This window comes from Balaenoptera borealis, assembly GCF_965194805.1.
Source record: "Balaenoptera borealis genome assembly, chromosome: 5".
In the NCBI taxonomy this organism is placed as follows: Eukaryota; Metazoa; Chordata; class Mammalia; order Artiodactyla; family Balaenopteridae; genus Balaenoptera; species Balaenoptera borealis.
In genome coordinates this window covers 4,631,303-4,655,827 of record NC_138862.1, presented here as the reverse complement: position 1 = coordinate 4,655,827, position 24,525 = coordinate 4,631,303, and the positions used below count along the sequence as shown (strand labels likewise).

Sequence of the window (24,525 nt, the reverse complement as noted above, 5' to 3'; positions counted from 1 at the left end):
CTCCCCGCTCCCTCCCAAAGGAAAGAGAATCCTGGTGTTACCAACAGGTCCCGCTGCTTACCACTCAAACATCAATCCTCGAGAGAGGCAAAAGTAGGTAGAAAGGGAGGTTGCTTTTAATCAGAAAGACAGCAATCTGGGGGGACGGTAGACTCAGTGTCTCCCAAAAAGCACCCCCGAAGATTCTGCTCGGCCATGAAAGCTTTTAAAGGGAAGCAAGGGGGGACTTCCCTGGTGGTCCAGTGGTTAATACTTTGCCTTCCAATGCAGGGGGTGCGGGTTTGACCCCTGGTCGGGGAGCTAAGATCCCACATGCCTCGTGGCCAAAACACCAAAACATAAACCAGAAGCAGTATTGTAACAAATTCAATAAAGACTTTAAAGAATGGTCCACATCAGAAAACAATCTTTAAAAAAAGCGGGGCCGGGTGGGGGGTGCTGCCCTGGTGGTGCAGTGGTTAAGAATCTGCCTGCCAGTGCAGGGGACACGGGTTCGAGCCCTGGTCCGGGAAGATCCCACATGCCGCGGAGCAACTAAGCCCGTGAGCCACAACTACTGAAGCCCGTGAGCCACAACTACTGAAGCCCACGTGCCTAGAGCCTGTGCTCCGCAACAAGAGAAGCCACCGCAATGAGAAGCCAGTGCACCTCAGTGAAGAGTAGACCCCACTCACCGCAACTAGAGAAAAGCCTGCGCGCAGCAACGAAGACCCAACGCAGCCAAAAATAAATAAATAAATAAATAAATTAATTAATTAATTAAAAAGCGGGGGAAACGGAAGGAATCTCAGTTAATCATTGAGATGGGGGGTCAGAGCGATCGCCATCCCCCACGGTGCGCAGGCTTGTTGACTCCTTGTGGTCTTTCTTTAGATGCTGTCTTGTTCCTACAGTTTGTTCCTGAGACTACTGAAGGGGCAGCTAGGAAGAGATCTGGCCACCTGTTAATTACTTATTCTTCATTTCTACTTCTCTGATCTACAGAAAGAATCCAAAAGTTAGGCAAAGTATTGCGTGAGCAAAAGATCTGAAAAGTGCGCTCCAGTCTAAGATGAGTAGAGTATGGGGGTGCCTAGTTTAAGGTTAGTGACAAGACAGAGGGGCCTGGAGCAGAGAGCTCTTTCCTGACAAAAGCTGCTCACACTGGGACCAGCCCCGTGCACCTCGGATTGGTTGTTCTACCGCCATTCAGTCTTCGGGAGACACTCCCCTGCCAGCCAGACACACAGTTTAAACAATTTCCTCTTTATCATTGAAATTCCTGAGTGTCCTTTTCAATAATTGCACCCAGTATTTGGTGAGGATTTTTGATCTGATGTCTTTAGCTCAAGGAATGTTTGTATCTTTAGTCTTTGCTTCTCCTCCATCATTTCAGTTCTACCTTCCTGAAACTTGTGACATGACAGTGAAAGTCCCCTAGATCCCCTTCCCCATAAATCTATCCTTTCGTGGTCCCCACCTCTTCATCTCTTTACTCTGGGGCTGCCAATCATTACCTGACCTACACTGAGCCGCTCATTTACACCTCAGATTTCAGCTCTGCCCCTTTTGCCATGTACTGCCTCTCTGAGTTTTTCTTTTATTCTCAAAAATTATGTTTTTATCTCCAAGAATTCTTTTTTGAGCTCCACTTGCATTTTTTTTTTTTTTTAACAGTTAAAGCTCTTATTTCCTTCTTAGAATAGCTCCTGAAATTTCCCTCAGGAAAAAAGCCTTAGAATTCTGTGTTAAGTTCTCCACTGCCCCCTCCGATCAGTGGCTCCCCTTCAGTTGCTGGCTCTCCTCGTGTGTCTGGGAACTTCTCACTGTCTGCACGTATTGGGAAGTAAAAGCTAAGACTGATGAATCTTGGTAGTAGCGCAGGCTCTCTGTAGCCAGTTTAGTGGGAGTCCTTGGAAGAGGAGAGAATGGGATGGGGGCCGGGTGTCAGCTGATGTGCTTCCTCTTGGGGATGGAGCAGGGGCAGGATGGGCGCAGGTGCCCAGACCTAAGAACCAGGGTGCAGGGGGTGGTGCCATTTTGAGCCGGGGATGGGGGATGGGCAGTGCCGAGGGGGTCCTTGAGCCTGCAGGCCACAGCTGGACAGTCACCCTATATGTGACGCTCTGGTGGAATTTCTGAGATTTTTAATGAGTTCTCCCATAACTGCTCTGGGTTTGCCCACCCCATTTCCAGCGTCTCTGCTGGTGGGATTTTATTGGTGTCTCTGCAGTGTCAAGACAAGGGCCCGGGAGCTCAGGGCAGGGGCGGGCATGCTTGGGCACTCCACTGCTGCCTGGAGCCCTGCTCCCACCTTTGACAATGGCATCCTACAAGGAAATGCAGCACTGCCCTCCGGGTCCCCCCTGTCTGCTAGGACCTTGCCAGACCAGGTGTCCCACATCACACAGCAGGCCACCCATGGGGGCAATCTGAGGTCAAGTGCCAGGGTTAGCTGCTGTTTGGAGACGAAGGGCCTTTCTGATTATTTGCCTCTTGGGGTCCTTTGCCTTCACTCCTCCAGCCCCACCCCAATGTCTCACATGGGCTGCTGCACCCTGGGCTTGCGGGGAAGGGCAGTAGGGAGGGCATTCTGTGCCCCGAGCTTGAGAGAGAGGGTGGTTTCTGGGGCCCATGTTGCTTTTTTCTCCTGTGCGAGATGAAGCTGATCTGATTTAAACTGGACCAGCCAGGGGCTCTGAAACTCCACTGGGCACGGGAATCTGCTGGGGGCGGGGAGGGGTAGATGATGCGGTTTCCCAGCCGTTCCCCACACCCACTGCAGTCTGACTCACATTTTCTCCTGCCCTTTCTTCCTTATTCTTTCTCCTTCACTCCCTCCCTTCTTCATGCTTTTACTTTTTTCCTCCCACAAACTCATAAATCCACATAAAAGACAGCCCCATTCTCTAAATGGCCCCTGTCAAAACAGATGCTTTTGCAGGCGCTAGCTTGAATTTGTCTTCCTCCAGACTTCTACCAGGAAAGGGAAGCGATTAAGTCTTTCAGACGGTGACCGAAGTAAAAACAGCAAATTAAAGAAGACATTCGTGCAGAGAATGAGTCGGTCTGTGGCCGGCAACCCACTTCTGATTTCACCACTCAAGGACTCTGCCTGCATTGGCACGAATATTAATTAATTACGATGATGTAAAAGTCACCGAACTTGAAGGACCTCTGAACTCCAGAGCTTCGCTGAATGCGGCGAAGATTCCACCCTCTCACCTGTGCCATCATAACCAAAGGAGTCCCGGTCTCTTGAATGAGAAATGGAAACCGTTCCTAGTGCAATGGGAAAGAGCAGCGAAGTTGCAGAGGGGGAGAAAGGGCATCCCAACCACACCCTAGAGCCGAGTGACAGTAAGGATGACAGTGAAGATGGGCACTCCCCCAAATCCCAGATACACACAGCCAAGGGGACCCAGTCTTAAAATCCAAGACAACATTTTCGGGAAAGGTACAGCATCTCTTGAGTGGCTACTATGTAGCAAAGACTTCCACAAGTGTTGTCAATTTCACCAAGTCTAATCATAGTAAGATGCACACCTCAGCGGAAACAACCACTATTTCATGCACCACTGAGGAAAAAAAAATGTTACCGTTAAATCATTATACGATACTTTCTTAGCACTTAGGTATTTTGTGTAATGCCTAGAAAAGAGGTTTTCGGCCCAATTTAGGTATTGCTGTATAGACATAAAATATAGGTGAAATAAGTTGGTAAGTTATTCTTAAAATTTTTCATACTCCAGCCAACTCTCCTGAATCCTTTTTGGACTCACAGTCATCAATATCTGCGTTTTTCCCTACAATATCAATCTCTGTGCCATTAAAGTATGAAGTGATACAGTTTCCTAAGAGTGGTGTGTTGGTTTCCTACTGCTGCTGTAACAAATGACCACAAACTTGGTGGCTTAAAACAGCATGAATTTTATTATCTTAAACTTCTAAAGGTCACAGAGTCTGACTTGGATCTCACTGGGCTAAAATCAAAGTGCCAACAGGGCTGCTTTCCTTTCTGGTGCCTCTGAAGGAGAATATTTCCTTGCCTTTACAACTTTCTCAGGTCACCTGAATTCCTTGGCTTGTGGCCCCCCCTCCTCCGTCTTCCAAGCTAGCAACATTGCATCTTTCTGACAGTTCTTCTGTAATCATGGCTCCCTCTGACCACAGCTAGGAAATTGGGATAATCCAGGCTGTTCCCCCAAGCTCAAGGGCCTTAATTTAATCAGGTTTGCAAAGTCCCTTCTGTCATATAAGGTAACTTATTCACAGGTTCCAGGGACAAGGACATGGACATCTTTAGGGGACCATTATCCTGCCACCACAGGGGTTTCCTACTGTGGTCCCCAGGAATCCCCCAGCCCCTGACACCTTTTTGCAAGCACTTATGCTGGGCTTTCTGGACGTTAACAGCAGAAAGTTTTAGACAATCCCAAGACTCATACACCTTTCTCAAATGATCCTTAAGTGGTTTGGCAACTGAAATGCCAAGGACAGTGGTTTCCACTCGTGGCATAGGAATCATAACCAAATGCATGCCTTTTCAGGCGACTAGCATCTGCATCCTGGCTTTGGAGCAGTTACAATGTGAACAAAGAGAATCAAGGGAGCCTAATAAAGCAAGCAAAACCACACTGATACACAACTCCAGGGGGCGCCATTCATGCTGATTTGATGAAAACACGCCCCTGGAGGAGGGTGTTTCCTTAGAAACCAAGGCTCAGAGAGCAGAAGAAAGTTGTCTGAGGACGTTCCAGTGGTCTGTGGCAGAAGTTGATCCCAGGTCTCTGGGCTCAGAGTCTTTGTGCCTTCCTTTGGCTGTTACCTCTGCACTCATTCAAAGAGCAGGGCTGGCAGTGGACAAACATTTGGAATCCTCCACGAGTCTGGCAGCCTACTTTTCTAGGTAGAGCCTTGCCTAGGCGGAACCCAGCTGATGTAATATAATACTGATGGGCCTTATTTATCCAAGTGATGTGTTCCTGAAAGTGTACATGGCTTTCTGTAAAGCCATGACCTGTTTTAAATGCATGAGGGAAGGTTGGTATAAGGAAGTCGGAAGTGAGCCCTTACTTCCCTGTGTCCCAAGATCTGCCTGATGAGTCATTTTAAGAAGACAATGTATAAAATAATGACATTTGCAGCAACATGGATGGACCTAGAGATGATCATACTAAGCGAAGTAAGTCAGAAAGAGAAAAACAAATACCGTATGATATCACTTATATGTGGAATCTAAAATATGACACAAATGAGCATATCTACAAAACAGAAACAGACTCACAGACATAGAGAACAGACTTGTGGTTGCCAAGGGGGGGGGGAGGGGGAGGGAAGGATTGGGAGTTTGGGATCAGCAGATGCAAACTAGTATATATAGAATGGATAAACAACAAGGGCCTACTGTAGAGCACAGGGAACTATATTCAATATCCTGTGATAAACCATAATGGAAAAGAATATTTTTTTAAAATGTATATATATGTATAACTGAATCACTTTGCTGTACGGCAGAAATTAACACAACCTTGTAAATCAATTATACTTCAATAAAATTAAAAAAAATAAAGAAGGCAACATGGTTTAGGAAAAAGAACACAGGCTTGGGCAGTTTATGGACCGGATTCATATCAGGTTGGCTATTTACTGGCCGTGATCTCAGGCTGACCTTCGACTCTGCCTGGGTGCCCTCCTCCATGGCCTGAGCACAGGATGCCCACCTCGGAGAATAAGTCAGAGGATGTGAATTAGAGCTAAGAGCGTCCAGGATGTGGTGGGAGCTCAGTGCTCCTGTCCCTCAACGTCCCCTCATAAACAGGGACATCCGCCACCCCCGCCTCCCACTGTTTGAGGATCAAGGTGAGATGGGATTTGTGGCTCAGCTCTGAAAGTTGACGGGCACCAGCCGCGGGCAGACAGAAGCAATGATAACACAGATGTCTGTATACTGTGTCCTAACGTGAGCCCTATCATCCTTCTTCCCTATGTGGCGCAGGTTTAACTTCTCAACATGAAACGCTAAACCCTCCTTTTCAGCGCCCATTGCCATCTTCCTCATGGACTCCTGCCATGACCTCCAAATTGGTCTCCGTCTCCAGGCTCACCACCCCCAACTCTCCTCCACCCAGAAGCGGAAGTGGTGTCTCCAAAAAAGAAGTATACTTACAGTCTGTCTGTGGTCTCTGATGGAAGGGGCTGTCTGGTCTTATTGGTCCATGTGGCTCTGGCTGTAATGTGGCATCTGACACAGAGGGGCACTCAACATATGTCTTTTAAAGGAGCGATGTGGATCTGTGGACGCTGTTGGTAGGCTCTCCCCGGCAGGTGTTCCTCTGGAGGTCCTTCCCAGCTCGACCATCCTGTGATCTTCAGAAAATCCACATCAAAGGGGTGGCCCAAGCCCCGTGACGAACAGCACAGGATCTGAAATCAGAGCTCAGATTTTGAATCTGTGCCTCGGTTGTCATCTGTAAAATGGGAATAATAATGATGCCTGTGGATACGGTTAGTTATTAGGATTATCTATTTCACTGAGAACCCTGCCTGGTACTTTCCCCACCAACCCATATTATTTTGAAACAAACCTCATTTCATTCGTAAACACTGCAGCATATGCCCCCACTAGATGAGAACTCTCCATACACACACACACACACACACACACACACACACACACACACACACGCCATTATTACATCTAAAATGTTAATAATTCCACAACATCATCCAACTAGTGTTCAAATGTCTCTGTCTCATAAGTAACTTTTTCAATATGTTCAAATCAGGATCCAAATAAAGTCCCTAAATTGCAGTTGATTGATAAGGGTCTTGGGACTCTTGTGATCTAGAGCAGGGTTGGCAGACTTTGTCTATAAAGGGTTAGGCAGTAAATATTTTAGGTTTTAAGGGCCATACAGTCTCTGTTGCAACTACTTCAGCAAATAGGTGTGGCTGTGTTTCAACAAAGCCTTATTTACCGAAACAGGCAGCAGGTCAGATCTGGCTCCCAGGATATGGTTTGCCAACCTGTGGTCTAGAGGCTTAATCAGATTCAGGTTTGATGTTTTGACCAGAACATTTCACAGGCAGCATGGTGGCCTTCCATCAGGAGGCACCGAATGCTGTGTGGTGTTATCAGCTGTGTATGCTCAGTGCCTCGATCCATTAATTCTTTAGGGGCTGCAGAATGACAACAGTCTAATTCAATCATTCCTTCACTTATTAGCTGCAATATTTCTATAAAGAGAAATTTCCCTTCATCAGTTATTTGGTTCCACTGAGGCATGGTTTGTACAAGAAAGTCAAGATAATAAATGCTTGATTCTTCTCCTTTCTCTGCCAGTTTTTAAAAACAATGAATTGGGTTCCTTAGCATTCTTCAAAGATAAACAATGGACTTTTTAAAAGAACATTATGAACGAATAAGTTTCAAGATAATTGAAGTGTTCTGAGCCATTGCAATTACTACTTTTAATGATGTTTAAATTGTTGCAGCTCTGCCCCAGCTCTTGATAGGACCTCAGGAATCTTTGATAACATCCTTAACTTTCTGGTATGACAAAATGTCCCGGGGTCATGTTGTTGGGTTTCTGTTCCAAGCCTGGAGTCAGCCTTCTCCAAGGAGGCCTGGTGTAGAGGGAAATGATATTTAGAAACCCTAATTCAGGCACTGGGGATGCTCACTTTTTCTAGGTCCTTTCAGTCAACACAGCAAGGAATCGTTTTTTTTTAAATATGAAAGACCTCAGGGATGCATACTGAAATTTCCAAATCAATTCAGGATTATGAGGGCACTGAGCCTCTTCAATCTGACATTTTATCTCATTTCTCCCAGGCTCAAATTCCAGATTCTCCTGGAAGCTTTGAAAACTAGCAATTCTGGAGCCCTGCCTCAAGGCGCAGGCAGGAAGAGTCAGGCTTGAAAATGCCAGGCGTGGATGAAGAGCCCAGTGTGCAATGCTGCCAAGGGGGTGGGTAGGGATAAGGATGGAGAATTGTCCACAGGGACAGAGCCTGTCAATGCGTGGGCAGAGAGTTGTAGGTGAGGAGTGAGTGGGGGAGGGGAGGAAGTTGGGATGAGGGGTGCAGGCAGCATTTTCAGTGGGAGGGGCGTCAGAAGCAGTAGCCACAGAAGGGCAGGATCAGGACAGGTTTAAAAAGCGAGAGAAGAGGAGCCTTAAACTTTCATAAGTTGCTGAGAAGGAGCCTGGGGGCAGGTGGGAAATGAAGCTGCAGGAGAATGAAGAGATAAATCCACAAGCTTCCTCTGGGCTGCAGGTGGCCTGGGTCCCCCTCCTGCTAAGTCTGGTGGGGGGGCTGCCGCTAGGATAAAAGAAAAGTGCCCCTCGATCTAGTATGCAAACTTAAGGACCAGCTCCTATTTTGCCTTTTCCTCCCAGTTGACACAGTGCCTGGTACAAAGGACTCTTTGTATGTTGAAAAGGACTTAAGATGCAAACATAGAAACCAAAGAAAGCTAGTGCAAAACAACAGTTCTCAAAGTGTGGTCTGACCCTTCAGGGGGTCCTTTAGCTCAAAACTCTTTTTATGATAATACAAAAATGTTATTTGCCTTGTTCACGCTCATTCTCTCCTGTCTGTTGGTAGAATTTTCTAGAGACTTCGTAATAGACTGAATGTACCGTAGAAGCGGATATGAGAATCCAGCTGCCGCCTATTAAGGCAGAGAGAAATGTGCAAAAGTGCAAAATAATGTCACTCCTAATTTTTCTCAGAAGTTAGTTGTCATTAAAATGTTATTGATGTTGCTGTGTGATGGGTTTGTTATTATGATTTTTACATGAATTACTACATATTGTTAAAATGTCTCAGTTCTGTTTCCTTATTTGCTGACTATTGATAGATATGATCCACATAAACAAAAGCTCTTTGGGGGTCCTCAATTTTTAAGAGTGTAAAGGGGGTCTGAGACCAAAAAGTCTGAGAACTGCTGGTATAAAAGGAACTCAGAGCTAGTCGTCAGAGCCAGGGAACATCAACATAAGCATCAATGACAAGCTTTCTGGCCAAGCGTGCCTCGTATTCCTGGAAGGAATCCCTGGTGAGCTCCCTGGGCTGGAGGGTGAGACCCTTCCTCACCTCCTGCTGTCCAGGGACACGATGATGGTGTTTGCTCTTTGCAAGGAGGGAGGGCCCATCTCACTGTAGGGCTTTGGTTTTCCTGAATGGACCAAGGGAGTGTATGGCTGAAAATGGAGGTGCTCAGTCTGGAGGGAGGAAGGGGAGGAGGAGGAGAAGGGGGGAGAAGGAGGGGGAGGGGAGGAGGGGGGTAGGCTATGGGTGTGGTGAGGGAGCATGGGCCAGTCTGGAGAGGATGCGGGGCTGCTATCAAGGAGTGAGGGGGTCACCTCCTCCCTCCCCACTGCATTGGTCACCAACACCATGGAAAGTGGCTTCTTTCTTGGAGAAGCCCTTCAAGGATGCTGTAAAAGAAACCCGAAGCCGGCCAACGGGAAGACTGCCACATATGATTTCAGTTAAAACACCTGGGAGGTAAAATGATTGTTTCCCAAATCCAGCCAGCACCATAGTTCTGAGTAGGGATCAAGAACTCTAAGACCATTCATAAAAACAGAGACCACAAAGGGTACGGTCCTCAGATAGTGTCCCTTCTGCCTGCATCATTTTCTGATGCGGCAGCTCTGCCCTCCATTAAAACTGCACAAGTTTCTCTGTGACTATACCTTACTGCACTTGTTTACTCACAAACCTAAACTAGCCCTCTTAAAATGAAAAGCTCATGAACACTCATACTAGATGGAGTCAGGAGTTTCCTGAAGGACAAACCTTAATTAGACTGGATTTTTAAAAACTTCTCTTGTGCTGTTTAATTACTAGAGCAAATGTCTCTAATGTTGCAACTTATATGTCATGTAGCCCATATGTCAATGTCCTTAATAAATTTCATGGGCTTTTTACAAGGTTACAATCTTCTGAGAGCTGTCAGATGTCTTTGGAAACCCCTCAAGACTGGACACTGAGGAGTATAAATAACCATTTAAAAAAAAAATTACACTTCTTCTACAACCTTGAATTTGAAATGTGAATATATGAATGTAAAAGTTCTGGCATAACTATGCAGATTTATGGGGAATATCAGCTGAGGTTATATCACGGGACCCAACCAGGCCTTCCTCTGTGTGGCTGGGGATTTGTTAAAGTTGGGATATAGTTTGGGGAAATGTGATTTATAGTTAAAGCCATCTGAAAATCAATACAGCTGAAGATCTCTGACATAAGGGTCCCTTGCAGAGCTAGACCTGATTCTAAAATTGGGAAGACAGCAATAAAAATCAAATCTTGAGTAGAAGTAACTGGAAACTGCAAGGAGGAGGGAAGCTTTCCTCCAACCTCCCCGCTGTTTGAAGATGGGCTTGTTTTTTTTTTTAAACAGCCAACGCAATTCAGCTGGAGGAGGTAGAGTTTTCTACTCCTTGTTTCCGTAGAAATCGATGGACTTTAGCTTATGGAATTGTCCCCCCTGCGTTTCGTATCTAAAATAAAATAATAACCCTCGTGGTTCGCATTACTGAATGCATTTCTGGGTCTTGGTGTCTGTGGCTAAACAAGTATTAATTAGATAATCCGCGGAGAGCCCGGGGGAAGCGGGAAGGGGTGAGGGGTGGGGGGTGGGGGGAATGGAGGCAGAGCTGTAAATTCTATGGCCCTGATTTTGGATGATGACTGCAACTTGCTGGGTGGACTGAGGGAGTCCTGGGGCAGGTGAAGGAGCAGCTACTGGCAGCATCGCATCTGCATTACGATCGAGCAGGGGGCGGAGAAGCCCAGGCTCAATGCCAGCTGCGGATGCCACCTCCCCGGCTCAAACGGTGGGCGCAAAGGGAGAACCGAGGCTGGTGCAGCTACAGCAGCCAAGCCCCCTACCTCCCCCAGATTTCTAGAGAGAAGTCTCCAAGGCTCTCGCGTCCTCCCCGGGCTTCCCGCAACCCTTGCCTCTCCCAGCCTCCACTCAGACCTCTTCAAAATCACTCAGGGGCCCCCGAAGTGGGGACGGGGAATGGGCAGGAACGGGGGTGGGGGGGGGTGGGCACAGGAGAGGCCCCGAGAAGCAGAAGGACCCCAGCGGGGGTGGGGGGGGCTGCAGGGCTGTAGGGACGTACTTGGCGAGGGGAGGCGCAGACTCTTTCACTCCTAGAGATGCTCGCGGCTTTTCTGCGTTTCCCTACGCTTCCCGCTGACCCCCACGTCACCCCTGGAAGTCCCCGCCACTAGGGGGCCAGGGAGCACCGGCGGGGCAGCCGGGCGCGCGCGGCCAGGGAGCCGGTTCAGGCCCTCGCTGCCCCTTTAAGGGTTCCCGAAACTTTCCCCCCTGGTATCCGATGAGTCTCGTCACATCCGTTGGCCGTGGCAGCCGGGGCGCGTTCCGAGGAAACTGGGGACTCGAGTTTCCCGGGGAAGAGGCGCGGCCCGAGACGAGCGAGGGTGAACAGGGGAGGCCTGGGTGGACCCGGGCGGACCCCGCGCCTCGCTTTGACCTTGGCCGGGGAGGGGGGAGGGGCCCGGCCCTTGCGGGGCAGCCGCTGCCCGCCAGAGGGGGCAGCGGCGACCAACTTGCTTAACTTGGCGCGGGCTGGAGCGGCTCCGGCGCCTCCTCCTCCTGCCGCACCTCCTCCCCGGTCCTCCTCCCGCCCGCCGCCGCCGCCGGCGGCCCCGCTGCGCGCCCAGCCCGACCCCGCAGCCCAGCGCGCCGCAGAGTCGCTGAGCCGCTGTCGCCGGACGGGACGGGCCCGGCCAGGCGCGCCCCCCGAGCCCCGCCGCGGGCATGGGCGCGCTGGCCCGGGCGCTGCTGCTGCCGCTGCTGGCCCAGTGGCTGCTGCGCGCGGCCCCGGCGCCGGCCCCCGCGCCCTTCACGCTGCCTCTCCGGGTGGCATCGGCCAGCAGCCGCGGGGCGGCGCCCACCCCTGGGCCCGGACCCCCCGCCGAGCCCCGCGCGGACGGCCTGGCGCTCGCCCTGGAGCCCGCCGGGGGTGCAGCCAACTTCTTGGCCATGGTGGATAACCTGCAGGGGGACTCTGGCCGCGGCTACTACCTGGAGATGCTGATCGGGACGCCCCCGCAGAAGGTAGGTCGGTGCGCGCTCGCCAGCCCTCTCGGACCGGGCGCCCTGCAGCCGGGGGCTCTTGGGGTCACCCAGCTGTGCCTCCACGCAGCTTAGCGTCGCCCCCAAAACAGCAGCTGTCCCCGGAGAGCAGATCTTGGGGACGCAGAGGGGCTCCGGGCCGGGAGCCGGGGCGCGCGCACTCGGGGCGCGGAGCGGTGTTAGTCCTGCCCCGGGCGCAGCCGGGGGTGTGTGCAAGCGCTTCGGAACTTGTTAAGCTCTCCCTCTCCGTGTGGCTGCGAGGCGAGAGACCTGTAACTTGCCTCTAATGGGATTGCCTTCTGGCGAGCGACGCGTCTTCTCAGCGAGGAGACCTGGCGGTGGGCCCAGGGAGCGGTACTGCTGTTACCGGGGGAATCACTGAGCGTTAATACTCCCGCCCCTACCCCCGCGCTGTCTCGTCGCTAAGGAGGCTCGTGGACGGCCTCCACAGGCGTAGTACCCTTTCAAAGGGATTCTTGCTTTATCTCAGCTCAAAGCAACCCTGTCCAAGGAGGCTCGCTCGCCGGCCGCCCGCGGAAGGAGCAGCGTTTCCCCAGCTCCACTTTCCTCTCTCGGAGTTGGCTGGTCAGCTTCCTCCGGGCTGGCCCTGCTGCTCAGCCCCTCTGCGCCGATCAAAGAGTCTACACACGTGTGGCGAACGTGTTAAATGCAGTAAAGGGACTGGGAAAAAAAAAAACAAAAAAACGCTGAGCCAGGCTTCCGGGGACCAAGAGGTCTCCCGGTGACAAAATAAAAATAAAATCAAACAGCGATCTTACCCTCATTTTCAATTATTAGCACTTTTTGTAGCAAGAAACAAATGTGCCCAGGCCCGGTCATCTTAAGAAAAACAAAATCCCAGGAGTTGGTTTGGCCTCCCTCCTCCTTCCAAACTGCCTAATCTGTGCGTTGAAGTCAAGTTTCTCTTATCCGTTGAATACGGTGTCTGAAGATACTTTATTTTTAACACTGTCATTTGGGTTTTAATTCAGCCATGATTCCCCCATAAATAGCACATACTCATGACTTTGGTGTAATTCTAATTAAATTATTCAAGACTTTCTTAAGAGGAAAGACATGCCATGCTAATCTCTTTAAAAAAAGAAACTCTACTGACTAACTTCTATACTTGTTTAATTACTTTAAAAAAGAAAAGCCTTCAAAAATGTATTTCGGCTCAAAACTTTGATTCTGGTTGCCTTTCATCTAAGCGCTGTCTTTGGCATCTCCTCGGGTGGATAGTGGCTGGAGAGCAGGGGGAGGGCCGGGGGGAGAGAGTCAGCTGAGGAAGCTTAACTTGACAAGAGGTTGGAGCTGGTAAAAGCCACCACGTGAGAACACGCGCTGGTGGTGAGAACCTGGTGCATTTCACTTTTCACAAGATTTCATGAGATAGTATGAACCTCTTTTTGTGGCCTAAGGATAATCTTTTGGAACCAGGCCTTAAATCATTCACCACTTGGGAAATGTGTGCCTGGATGTTTTGAGTGGAAGGGAATTCTCTCAACTAAAGTAAAGTAAATTTGGGCAGTTTGGGTCCTGACGCCTGTCTTCCTCCAGAGAAGAGGGGAAGGGAAAAAAGCATCTAGAAGAACGAGAAAATATTTCTCTTGGGCTTGCAAAAAAACAAACAACTTTCCTAAATAATAGTTTGTCTTTATTAATTAATCCAATGACCTTTACTCTAAAATAATGAAGTTTAATGAATTAACAAGAATGTATTGAGTATCTTATGCTGATATCTTTACCTTGGCCAAGGAAATAGTTCATTCAAGGTTAGTTCTCAGTTACACAGTCGCATGTTTCCAGGGAGGGCTGTTTTTAACAATCCAGATTTAATTTTTACATTTGACGGGAAGTGAAATATTCTGTGCCTCCTTCTTGACCTGATTTAGTAATAAGCTGCTTTATAGCAGAATTCATGTGTGCGCTTTCCAAATGCCTACTGTAAACTCTCAGGTGTTAATGACGAGTGCATCAGGATTCATTTCTTGCCTACCTCCCCCTGAAACATCTCCGACCACCGGCCAGGTATTTGCAGCAGGCAAGAGGGGGCAGCCATAGGGTGACTTCTGAACTTGAAGGAAGTTTTTTCCTGCTCTGTTAATCGCCAAGAGTCATGCATATGTTCTCTGCTGATTCTCTGAAGCTTAAAATAAAACTTACTTAGGTGGAGAGAAAAATGGAATTGTACATTCAAGCAGTAAATAATCAAGAATCTTTTGAAAATTAAATAATAGTCATAGCTAGTGTGGAGGGCTCCCCTTTTGGCTAGCACTGTGCCGTGTGCCTTACATGTGCCATTGCAGGAAATCCTCACAACAGCTCCAAGTTCTTACCCCGATTTAGGGGATGGGACAACTGAAACTTGGAGAGGTTGACTGACTTTCCCAGGGCAACGGGACAAGAAAAAAGGAAAGCACCAGAAGTTGAACCCAGGCAGCTGGACTCCAGAACCCAAGTTCTCAATGACCTGGCAGATACCTGGTCCCTTCCCTTCCTCCCTTCTGACTTCTTTTCTTTGGTTTTTGGCCTCCTATCACCCTTTTCAGCCAGAGATCCCTGAACCGTACACCCCAAGGTGTTAGGAACTTAACACGTGACACAAACTGGACTCTCCCAGCCCCTGCCGTTCCCTCCATTGAGTCCCCTTCCTTCCAGGCAAAGCTGAAGGCTCAGCATCATGAATAATTGGATCAGAGCCCCACCATCCCTGCTCTCCCATGGGAAAGGCAACTGTTGGAAATGTGCTCATTCCCTGAAGGCTTTAATCAAGAACGGGAGTCCCTCGTTCTGCCTGATACCCTTCAAGACATCACAGTCATGCGCCTGGAAGGCTGTGTGTGAGCTGCCTCACGTTGGCATGGAGATGAGTGCCGAGGCTCTGATACCATTATGTGACTTCTCTCTAACAGTGGAGAACCAGCAGCTGCTTGAACCATGTAATTTGGTCTTATTAATAATAATAATGGTGTTCTAAAGTGATTATAATTACAGCAATTTCCATTATTTTTTTTTTAAAAAGACTTCCACGCTAACACAATAAATCCAACTGAAGAAGAAGATGAAGGTCCGAGGCTATATACCTGGTAATGGCTTCAAAAAGTCTTTTGGGGTTTCTGTTGAAAGATTTTCTGTCATCTCCACTAATAGAGATAAAACAGACAGCAAAATGAGTCTCGGATTTAAACATTGGAACGTATGTAAAGAGCTAACGAATTATTTGGGGGGCTCACATTTTAATCATGGCATGTGGGCTTACTTGCTTCTTAGTACACAGTTATCTGGAAGATTTTGGATTGAAGATATGTATCTGTCATATACAATTTAAAAGTTTGTCTTTTTCAGAATAAGCCACCCAGTGTCCTCAAATTACATTAAGCTCACTGCAGGGGAGGCTGAAAAAGGGTCAGCAAGAAGAAATTTGATGGAAAAAATTGAGATGGTAAACGACTAAGGACAATGAAGAAAGAATGGATCACTGGGATGGAAAGAGCCAGAAAGTCAAAGCTCGGTTCCCACTAGCTCCTTTCGGGGGAAAGGTGCCCTTCCTGAGCTTTGGAGCAATAATCCAACATCAAAGGCTTTATTATGGAGGACTGTGAAAGGCCAAGCCAAGGAATCCGCTCCAAACAACTTGGAGAGACAGGGTCTGAGAAATCGTTAACAACTGTGTATTAATAGCTATAACCTTGATTTCAGGCTTATCGGGTTCTGGACACCATGCTAAGCATTTTGCCTGGATCACTTCATTTTCTCTTCACCACAGCATGTACGTGCTGAAGTACGTACGGTTATTTGACTTAGTTTTCAGATGGGGAAACTGAGGCTCAGAGAGGCCAAGTCATTTGTCCCAAGTCACACTGATGAGTGCCTGAGCGGGCTTATCCATCAGGTCTGCCCCAGTCCACAGTCTAAGCACTTCACCGCTCTGCATGCTGCTATTTGAGTCGCAGTGACTTTTTTTCTTAAAGAACCATCTTTATTTATCTGTGAATGACTTGGGGGTAGTGGGAAGCGTCCTGGACCCACTGCAGGGTCCCAGATCCTAGTGGCATTACATACTTGACGATGGGCAGGTGACAACCTCCCCATGCTTCCTTTTCCCCATTGGTTGAAGATCTTTTAAGTTCTTCTTAGTTTCCTGCAGCTGATGTAAGGAATGACCACAAACTAGGTGACTTAAAACAATAGAAACATACTCTGTCACAGTTCTGGAGGCCAGGAGTCCAAAGCCAAGGTGTCTGTGGGGCTGCGCTCCCTCTGAAGGCTCTCACGTATCAAGACAGGAACTGGGGTTTAGGACTTCAGCATCCCTTTTTTTTTGGCAGGGTTCGGGGGGACACAATTAACCCATAACAAGTTCATTCTAAGTTTATCATTCTGTGGATTTTTTTTTCTTTCATTCTATCCCATCTTTTAATTGCCGATAATTTTAATTTGGAATTCAAGTGTAATTTTCATCAAAGGCAGCAGCACATGGTGGTTTTGGTGTTGTGTGACACAGAGTCTGTGACAAGATATTGTGCTGGGGACAGGGCCGGGGGTCGGGGAGGGGAGGGTTTGGGTTATTTTCTGTATTTCGGTACCGGTTTCCTCACTAGAGAGTAATCACTTAAATTTTTAAAATGTCTTTTGTCGTGTTGCATTCATTCTAGAATTGCTGCAATTATTGCATAACTTGGGAAAAGCCCACTTAGACGAGCTCAGATCACTGGTATTTAAATACCTATGACTCACAAATACTCATGTTGAAAGCTTGTTTCATGTTTTAGAGACTTTGTAAGGCATCTGTCACCCCTTTTCAATGGAATCTGTTTGATATGAAACACACGCCTTTTCCCCTCAAGCATCTCCAGCATTTTCTTGACTTCTGCCTGACTTCCTTTGTTGTCGGTAGGTGGCTTGACCTCCTCTGGGCTTCCTGTTTCCTCCTAGAATGATTGCTGACCCCGTTCTAACTAAAACCAAAAGGGAAAGGTCAAGGTGAGCCACTGCGAGAGGGATTTCTCCTCCAGGGTGGGCTGTGTCAGAGCTGAGGAGAGGAATTTAGAGGCGGCATTTTCCCTTCCTCGGGGTGTGGGACAGCACGCCCTGGGGTTTATTTTATATCCCAGACGCTGAATGGAGCAGGTCAAGCCTCTGGCCCTGGATTCAGGGTCCACCTGGGCTGAGGACCGGGGTTGGTGGCTTTGGACTCTCGCCCCAGCCCCAAGCAGAGGGCAGCAGGGGTAGGCGCTGGGTCCCGTCTGATGGTGAGCAAGGCACTTCTCCCTCGAGCCTAAGAGCCTCCTTTTAGGACTAACAAAGGGCCTTCTCCTTACACTTGGCTCCCCTGCCATCTGTCACAGGTTTCTCCTTGCACTCCCTCTGTTCTGCTTGCCCAGCCCAGGCTGAATGTTGACAGAGGACCTCATTGTTTGTTAGTGACAACGGATACCACCTGGAAAACAGAACCCACCTGTGAGGCAGGTGGACGGCCCACCTCGGCTTCTGTGCCTCGTGCATGGATACTGAGGGGTGCGGTGTGAGTTAGGGTGTGTGTCCCATATTCTGGGCCAGTTTCCCGGGCTGTGGAGAATGTGTGTGTGATGCCTGGTTGGACCGGCTTTCATGGGGCTCCCCTTCATCCTCTCCTGGCCCAGATGGACTATTTGATTTTTTTTGCCTATCGTACTCAATAAAAAAGTCGCTTTTTTGCTCTTGGAATTCTCAAAGAGGTAAAGCGACTCTTGGAGAGCCGACATCACCACAGGAAGGAAACAAAACTCGTAGGTTTGTTTCTGAGATAATGCTTGCTACCCCGCACAGGTCTCGGGTTGGACGTTTCCTAGTTTTATTATACGGCGCATCATATACCAGTACCTAGAAACACACAGTCTCAGCCCTGCCATTTTAGGAAGATGAAGAGGACTGCCTTCAGTGTAAAGGGGTGATGCCCTGGGACGGCTTCATCGTGCCCGCGAGCCGTAAAGGGCAGTGGAAAACCTCTCCCTCCATTTCACACTAGACTGAGGACACACGGGGGGAGGATTTATACCCGGCCCTCCCAAGGACCCTGCGCACCTCCAGCCCTCCCCAGCCCCGTGCCGGATAAATGCACTTCTTGGCAGTGGGCTGAGAACTACTTCAGTTTGTCTGCCCTGCAAACCCCCTGCCAGAAACCCAAGAGAACTACCCACAAGGCAGCCACCTCAGAAAGGGGCACCGTGGGGAAAAAGGGTGGAAAGCACTGAATCAAAAGGTTTTCCAGGTAGCCTAGGGAGGGCGGGATAATCAGGTCTGACCCCCTTTCAAGGCAGGATACACTGCCAGAAGGGAAGCTGCTGCTTTGTGAAGGGGGGCGTGGACTCCAAGCCCCAGAGGGGCATCCAGAGCCCTTTTTGCTACATCAAGCTGCCTCCTGGGGAAACTTATTAGCTTTCCCCAATCAGACAAGCCACCAAGGAGCAGGCAGGTCTGCGCGTTTGTCACAGCCTTTGGGAATTCGGCGTTTCTGGTGCTGATCCCAGATGGGCTGCTTGCCAGATATTGATGTGGGCGAGCAAGTTCTTCAGCCTTTCGGGGCCTCAGTTTCCTCATCTGTAAACTGGGGATTTCACCGGGTAACCTGAGATGCTTCCTAGAAGCTCTGACACTCAGTGATTCTAATCCATTTTGTTGGTGAGAGCTTCCGATAGCCCTAATTTTCAGCAGCTGCATGCAGGTGCGTCACCCGGGGGTCTATTAAGATGCAGAATCTGGTTCAGGCTCTGGGGAGCCGGGGGAGGGGGGGGCGGGGGGGCTGGATGCTGCCGGCTCCGAGGGCAGAACTGGAGTCCTTGCTCCGCAAACCAGCTGGCTGCGGGGAGGACCGAGAACACCTTGTAGGGTTGGTTAAAAATACAGATTCCCAAGACCCGGGCCAGACTGACAGGGCGAGAGAGCCTGCACCGGGGCCTGAGAATCTGCATTTTATCACGTCTCTCAACTCCCTCCCCCACTTAAGCAGCAAGCCTGGCCCCGTCCCTTGGACACTATTTGAGGCCACGAAGAGGCCAGAGTCTCCTCTGCTGGGTGGTTTCCTGAACGCAATCGGTAGGTTCTTTCATCTTCCTAAAGGCTGTTGTCTGATTAAGTGTTAACTCTGCCCGTTTAGGAAATCCCTACCTCGAGCAGATTGGGTTCCAGAAGCTTCCTTGCACTTGGCAGGTTGGAAAGGTGGAGTGCGCATTCTCCAGAGCAAGAGCTCTAGGGCCGTGCTGTTCAAAGTCTCTGTGCTGACTGTGTCCTTTTGAAATTTCCAGTCTGTCCCGATCAGTCGTTTGTAAATCAATGAAAATGAATTACTAGGAAAAGGAAAGTTTAAAAGACATACACGTACAAGAGCCATATTTTAAATTATGAGCTTCAGCGGATGTCCCGTTTTCTGTTTGCGCTGATCTCAAAGTATCCAGGGCTTCCTCCCCCATCCTGTGGTTACCTTATTGCTGACACGTAACCATTTGTTTGTGGATGGGTGCCACCAGCGGGGCATTCGTGGAGTGCAAGTTAGAAGTTGTTACAAATGGTTCCAGTTACATTTGTTTTGCCACCTCCTGTCTTTAGCGGGACAGTGGTCATTTTCACTAAAGCAAACAGGAAATGTGAGTGTTGGGTTCTCGGCTTTCAGCCCTCTCAAGGGGGGGTGGGTATAGAGCTTTATCCTAGGGGTAGCAAGTAAGTCTAACTCAGCGGTTCCCGATCCAGGGAAATTGTATCCTCCAGGGGACATTGGGCACTCTCTGGAGACATTTTTGGTGTCACAGTTTGGGTGGTACCACTGGCATCTGGTGGGTGGATGTCCAGGGACATCCTACAATGCACAGGACAGAGCCCCTCACCCAACCAAAGATTACCTGCTCCCAAATGTCAGCAGTACCAGGGATCTGAAATCCTGCCCAGAGCAGGGAGGGAGGCTGTCCGTCACAAGCATCTGTGTGGGCACCAGTGGGGAGTGGCAGCAGGCCCACACCTGTGGGTCTCCGGATCTTTGCAATCCTGTCTTGTTCCAGTGCCGTGGTTCTTCTTGCCAGATGCAGTAAGGCACTTCTAACTCGAGTGATTGGGGATGAAAGAGGTGAAAGAATTTTGAACTAGACTCAAAGGATGAGCATGCTTTACTCCTTCATTCTGTGTATTTATTAAGCACCTGCTGTATGCCAGGCCCTATCCTAAGCCCAGGGATGCAACAGTCAACTAGACGAAGATGGCCCTAGCTTTTCTAGAACCTGCGTGTTTGTTGGGAAGACAGATTGTAAAGAAAGTAAACAGATGTTTTGATGGGTACCGAGAGACAGTACAGCCTAGTGATGGGCGTGGGTAAAGACCCCTTTAGAAAGGGGGACCCATGTTCCAGGATGAAGCCAGGCAGGCAAAGCCTATACCAGGAGGGCATACAGCACCAGCACAGTGGGCCGCGGGGAGCCGCTGTGACATGCCCGGCTTTTGGAGCAGTTCCTTATTCATCTGCTTTAAAATTGTGCTTTGAGGTTCGATTTTATTAGAACCAAGGCCTTGCAAAGTGTGAAAACATTATGCTACATGCTTCTAGGTCACGTGTGTGCAGGGTGTGAGGAGTTGGGGGAGGGGAGTTAAGTATGGTTGTCAGGGGGAGTTTCTGAATAAGGAAGGAAAGTTAAACTCGGGGTGCCGGGGCAGGTGGGGTGCAGGAGACCACTTAGACTTGTGTCTTGGTTTGGGTTTCCCCAGAAACAGACTGAGACGAGGATGTGAGTTGGACAGTTCACTTGGAAGGGGATGGGGAAGTGTGGGTGAGGAAGAGGTTGCAGGCGTGGGCAGTGGGCTCAGTACCCTGGGATCTCTGAGAGGGAATGTCACCTAGACTCATCTGTCCCAGCGGAAGGGCAGAGGAGCTGGACATTTACCATCCACTCCGGTTGGTCCTGGGTGAGGGCTAAAGGGGGCAGGTTTGTGGTCCTGCAGCTGCTGGCAAGAGAAGCCTGCAGGCAGAGTCCCAGGAGACTTTAGGGTCAGGGGCACAGAATTATTGGCATCAGCACAATGTACTGCGGCCATGGCATCCCTCCTGCCTGGAGCCATGGCTGGCCCAGGCTGGGCTAATATTTGAGGAATAAAAGAATGATTACTCTCTGCCACTGAATGTATTTGAGAGCATCATTTTGGCCCACGAGTCACAAAGCAGAGTTTTAAAGCTCTGCTTTAAAATCCTAACTTCCTGGAGTGTTCTAGAATCTAACTCACGAAAGCCTCTGTGAGTCAGTCCGGAGCGAGCGTCTCATTGCTGCGTGTACTTTGAACTTTTTTCTGGAAAAGGAAGATGTGATGTGTAAGCACTGGGAGAAAATGGTTGGGGGGCAAAGAGAGATTTCGTTTGAGGTTAAAAACAACCACAAAACCTCCTTTGAAAATCGAATGCTCTGAACATAAGGATTTTCAAAACCTTTTGAGTGGCTGGCGCCTTGTGATGTGGAAGAGCAGGCATGCAAAGGTCACAAAACTGCCAAGTTCCTGATCCAGGGACACTGACATGTCATCTAATCCATAACCACATTCACCCAAGTGTAGCTCCCCTGTGTGCGTAAGAATTTACTACCTAATAGTTTGCTTATAGTCTCCATAACATCAATTCTTCAGTATACACAAATTTCAAAAATATATAAAACACTTTTTGTTGTCCTTTGATCAGTAAGTGTATGTACATTTTGGCTCATTCACCCTGTAGGACGTGGGTGACTTCCATTTCCCCGCCTCCTTGGTTGCTTCACCCAGATAGGAGATGCTGCAGTGCCCATTCAGGCTGGGCTGGTGGTGGGGGTGGAGTCCTCACCTTCCTCTCCACGTCTGAGCAGGTCGTTCACTCGGAGCCTGCTCACCTCTGCGTCTTAGAACGCACGCCTTGTTGTCCTGGGTTTATGAACCGTGAGGCTGGCCGGAGAACTGAGAAATCCCAGTATTTGTGTTCAGGCTTCCGGCGGAGGCAGGGACCTGCTGAACCTCAAATCCGAGCCTCATGCCCCAGCCCAGCTTCACCAGAGCTCCGTGGGGGGCTCCTGGGGGTCAGTGGTGCCCTCTTCCCATTTCCTGCCGGTCCTTCAGTCCGCACCACCTCCGATCCCCACCCAAGAGTGAGTGGAGACACAGGAACCGGGCGGTCCCGGCTCCTCTGGCCAACAGCACCTTGATGTATCCCTCAGAGACTTTTTTCTTTATTATTGAAGTATAGTTGATTTACAATACTATATTAGTTTCAGGTGTACAGCATAGTGATTCGGTAGTTTTATAGATTACACTCCGTTAAAAGTTACTACAAGAGAATGGCTATAATTCCCGGTGCTGTACAATATATCCTGTTGCTTATCTATTTTATGCATAGTAGTTTGTATCTCTTAATCCCCTCGCCCGATCTTGCCCCTCCCCCTTTCCTCTCTCCAACTGTATATACGCTTACTGCATCTTCTTTATCCATTACTATTGATGGACAGTTGGATTGCTTCCACATCTTGGCTATTGTAAATAGGGCTGCTATGAACATTGGGGTGCATGTGTTTTCTTATTCTTTGGCTATATACTCAGGAGTGGGATTGCTGGATCATATGGCAATCCTATTTTTAGTTTTCTGAGGAACCTCCATACTGTTCTCCATAGTGACTTCACCAATTTACATTTCCACCAACAGTGTAGGAACCTCAAAGCACAATTTTAAAGCAGATGAATAAGGAACTGCTCCAAAAGCCGGGCATGTCAGAGCAGCTCCTTTTCTCCTCATCCTCACCAGTGTTTGTTATTTGTAGACTTTTTGATAATGGCCATTCTAGCAGGTATAAGTTGATATCTCATTGTGGTTTTGATTTGTGTTTCTCTGATGATTAATGATGTTGAGCATCTTTTCATGTGCCTATTGGCCATCTATATCACTTCTTTGGAAAAATTTCTATTCAAGTCTCCTTCCAATTTTTTGATTGGGTTGTTTTTTTTGATATTGTGTTGTATGAGCTGTTTATGTATTTTGGATATTATCCCTTGTCAGTCATATCATTTGCAAACATTTTCTCCTATTCCAAGGGTTGTCTTTTCATTTTCTCAGTGGTTTCCTTTGCTGTGCAAAAGCTTTTAAGTTTAATTAGGCCCCATTTGTTTATTTTTTTGCCTTAGGAAACAGCCAAAAAAATATTGCTACGATTTATGTCAAAGAGTGTTTTGCCTATGTTCTCTTCTAGGAGTTTTCTGGTTTTAGGTCTTACATTTAAGTCTTTAAACCATTTTGACTTTATTTTTGTATATGGTAGGAGAAAATGTTCTAATTTCATTGTTTTACATGTAGCTGTCCAGTTTTCCCAACACCACTTGTTAGAGGCTGTCTTTCCTCCATTGTATTTTCTTGCCTCCTTTGTTATAGATTAATTGACCATAGGTGTGTGGGTTTATTTCTGGCTCTCTATTTTGTTCCATTGATCTATGTGTCTGTTTTTGTGTCAGTACCATGCTGTTTTTATTCCTGTAGCTTTGTAGTATAGTCTGAAGTCTGGGAGGGTGATACCTCCAGCTTTGTTCTTCTTTCTCAAGATTGCTTTGGCAATTCAGGGTCTTTTCTGGTTCCATATGAACTTTAGGATTATTTGTCCTAGTTTGGTGAAAAATGCCATGGGTATTTTGAGAGATTGCATTAAATCTGTAGATTGCTTTGGGTAGTATGGCCATTTTAACAATATTAATTCTTCCACTCCAAGAGCACAAGATATCTTTATATTTCTTAGTATCATCTTCAGTATCCTTCATCAATATTTATAGTTTTCAGAGTATTAAGTCTGAAAGGTGAGGTTAAGTTTGTTCCTAAGTATTTTATTCTTTTTAATGTGATTTAAAAACTTTCTCTTTCTGATAGTTCATTATTAGTATATAAAAGAGCAACAGATAACCAAATATTAATCCTGTATCCTGCAACTTTGCTGAATTTATTTATTAGTTCTAATAGTTTTTTGGTGGAGACTTTAGGGTTTTCTATGTAGAGTACCCTCAGTCTTGAAGCTAGTTTTACATTGTCATCTGCCTTCATGCTGTTGATAAGCCCAATGCCATTGTGATTTCTGATTTTTGTCTATGAACTGTATATGAACTATACATGAGATATTGTAAATGTGTTATTATTAGACCTGGTATTCTGAAACTTCATGATGATGTCTTTTTTTTTTTTTTTTTATGCTGGTTGCTTGGTGAGTCTTTTCAGTCTAGAATTTCAAGACATTCAGTTCTGAGAAATTTTTTAGTAACTGTTCTCTCCTTTGGACCTCCTATTATCCAGATGCTGGGGCCATCCTGTGTGGTCTCTCCTATTTCCCATCTCTTTGTCTTTTGGTTCTACTTTCCATATTCATTTCTGCTATCTTAATTCTAATTTTCAAGAACACTTCTCTGAATGTTTC

At 48.0% G+C, this 24,525-nt stretch overlaps 1 protein-coding gene and 1 long non-coding RNA gene across 5 annotated transcripts in view; one reads left to right on the top strand and one right to left on the bottom strand.

Annotated features, from left to right (window-relative positions):
* LOC309629186 overlaps positions 1 to 14,795 on the bottom strand; it is a 32,094-nt gene extending 17,299 nt beyond the window's left edge. The window contains exons 1-3 of one of the 2 annotated variants that reach the window (XR_014244912.1): positions 12,053 to 14,795; positions 7,529 to 7,608; positions 6,149 to 6,449 (exon numbers count right to left, since the gene is read on the bottom strand). This is a non-coding gene — a long non-coding RNA (uncharacterized lncRNA). The remainder of the gene's footprint in view (positions 1 to 6,148; positions 6,450 to 7,528; positions 7,609 to 12,052) is intronic. The other variant, XR_014244913.1, reaches the window with a different exon arrangement.
* The window catches only part of BACE2 (beta-secretase 2), a 115,233-nt gene continuing 101,994 nt past the window's right edge, over positions 11,287 to 24,525 (top strand). Inside the window, exon 1 of one of the 3 annotated variants that reach the window (XM_082392926.1) lies at positions 11,287 to 12,085. In XM_082392926.1, the coding sequence (XP_082249052.1) occupies positions 11,786 to 12,085 (300 nt within the window). In that variant the 5' untranslated portion in view covers positions 11,287 to 11,785. The remainder of the gene's footprint in view (positions 12,086 to 24,525) is intronic. The other 2 variants (XM_082392925.1, XM_082392924.1) reach the window with 2 other exon arrangements.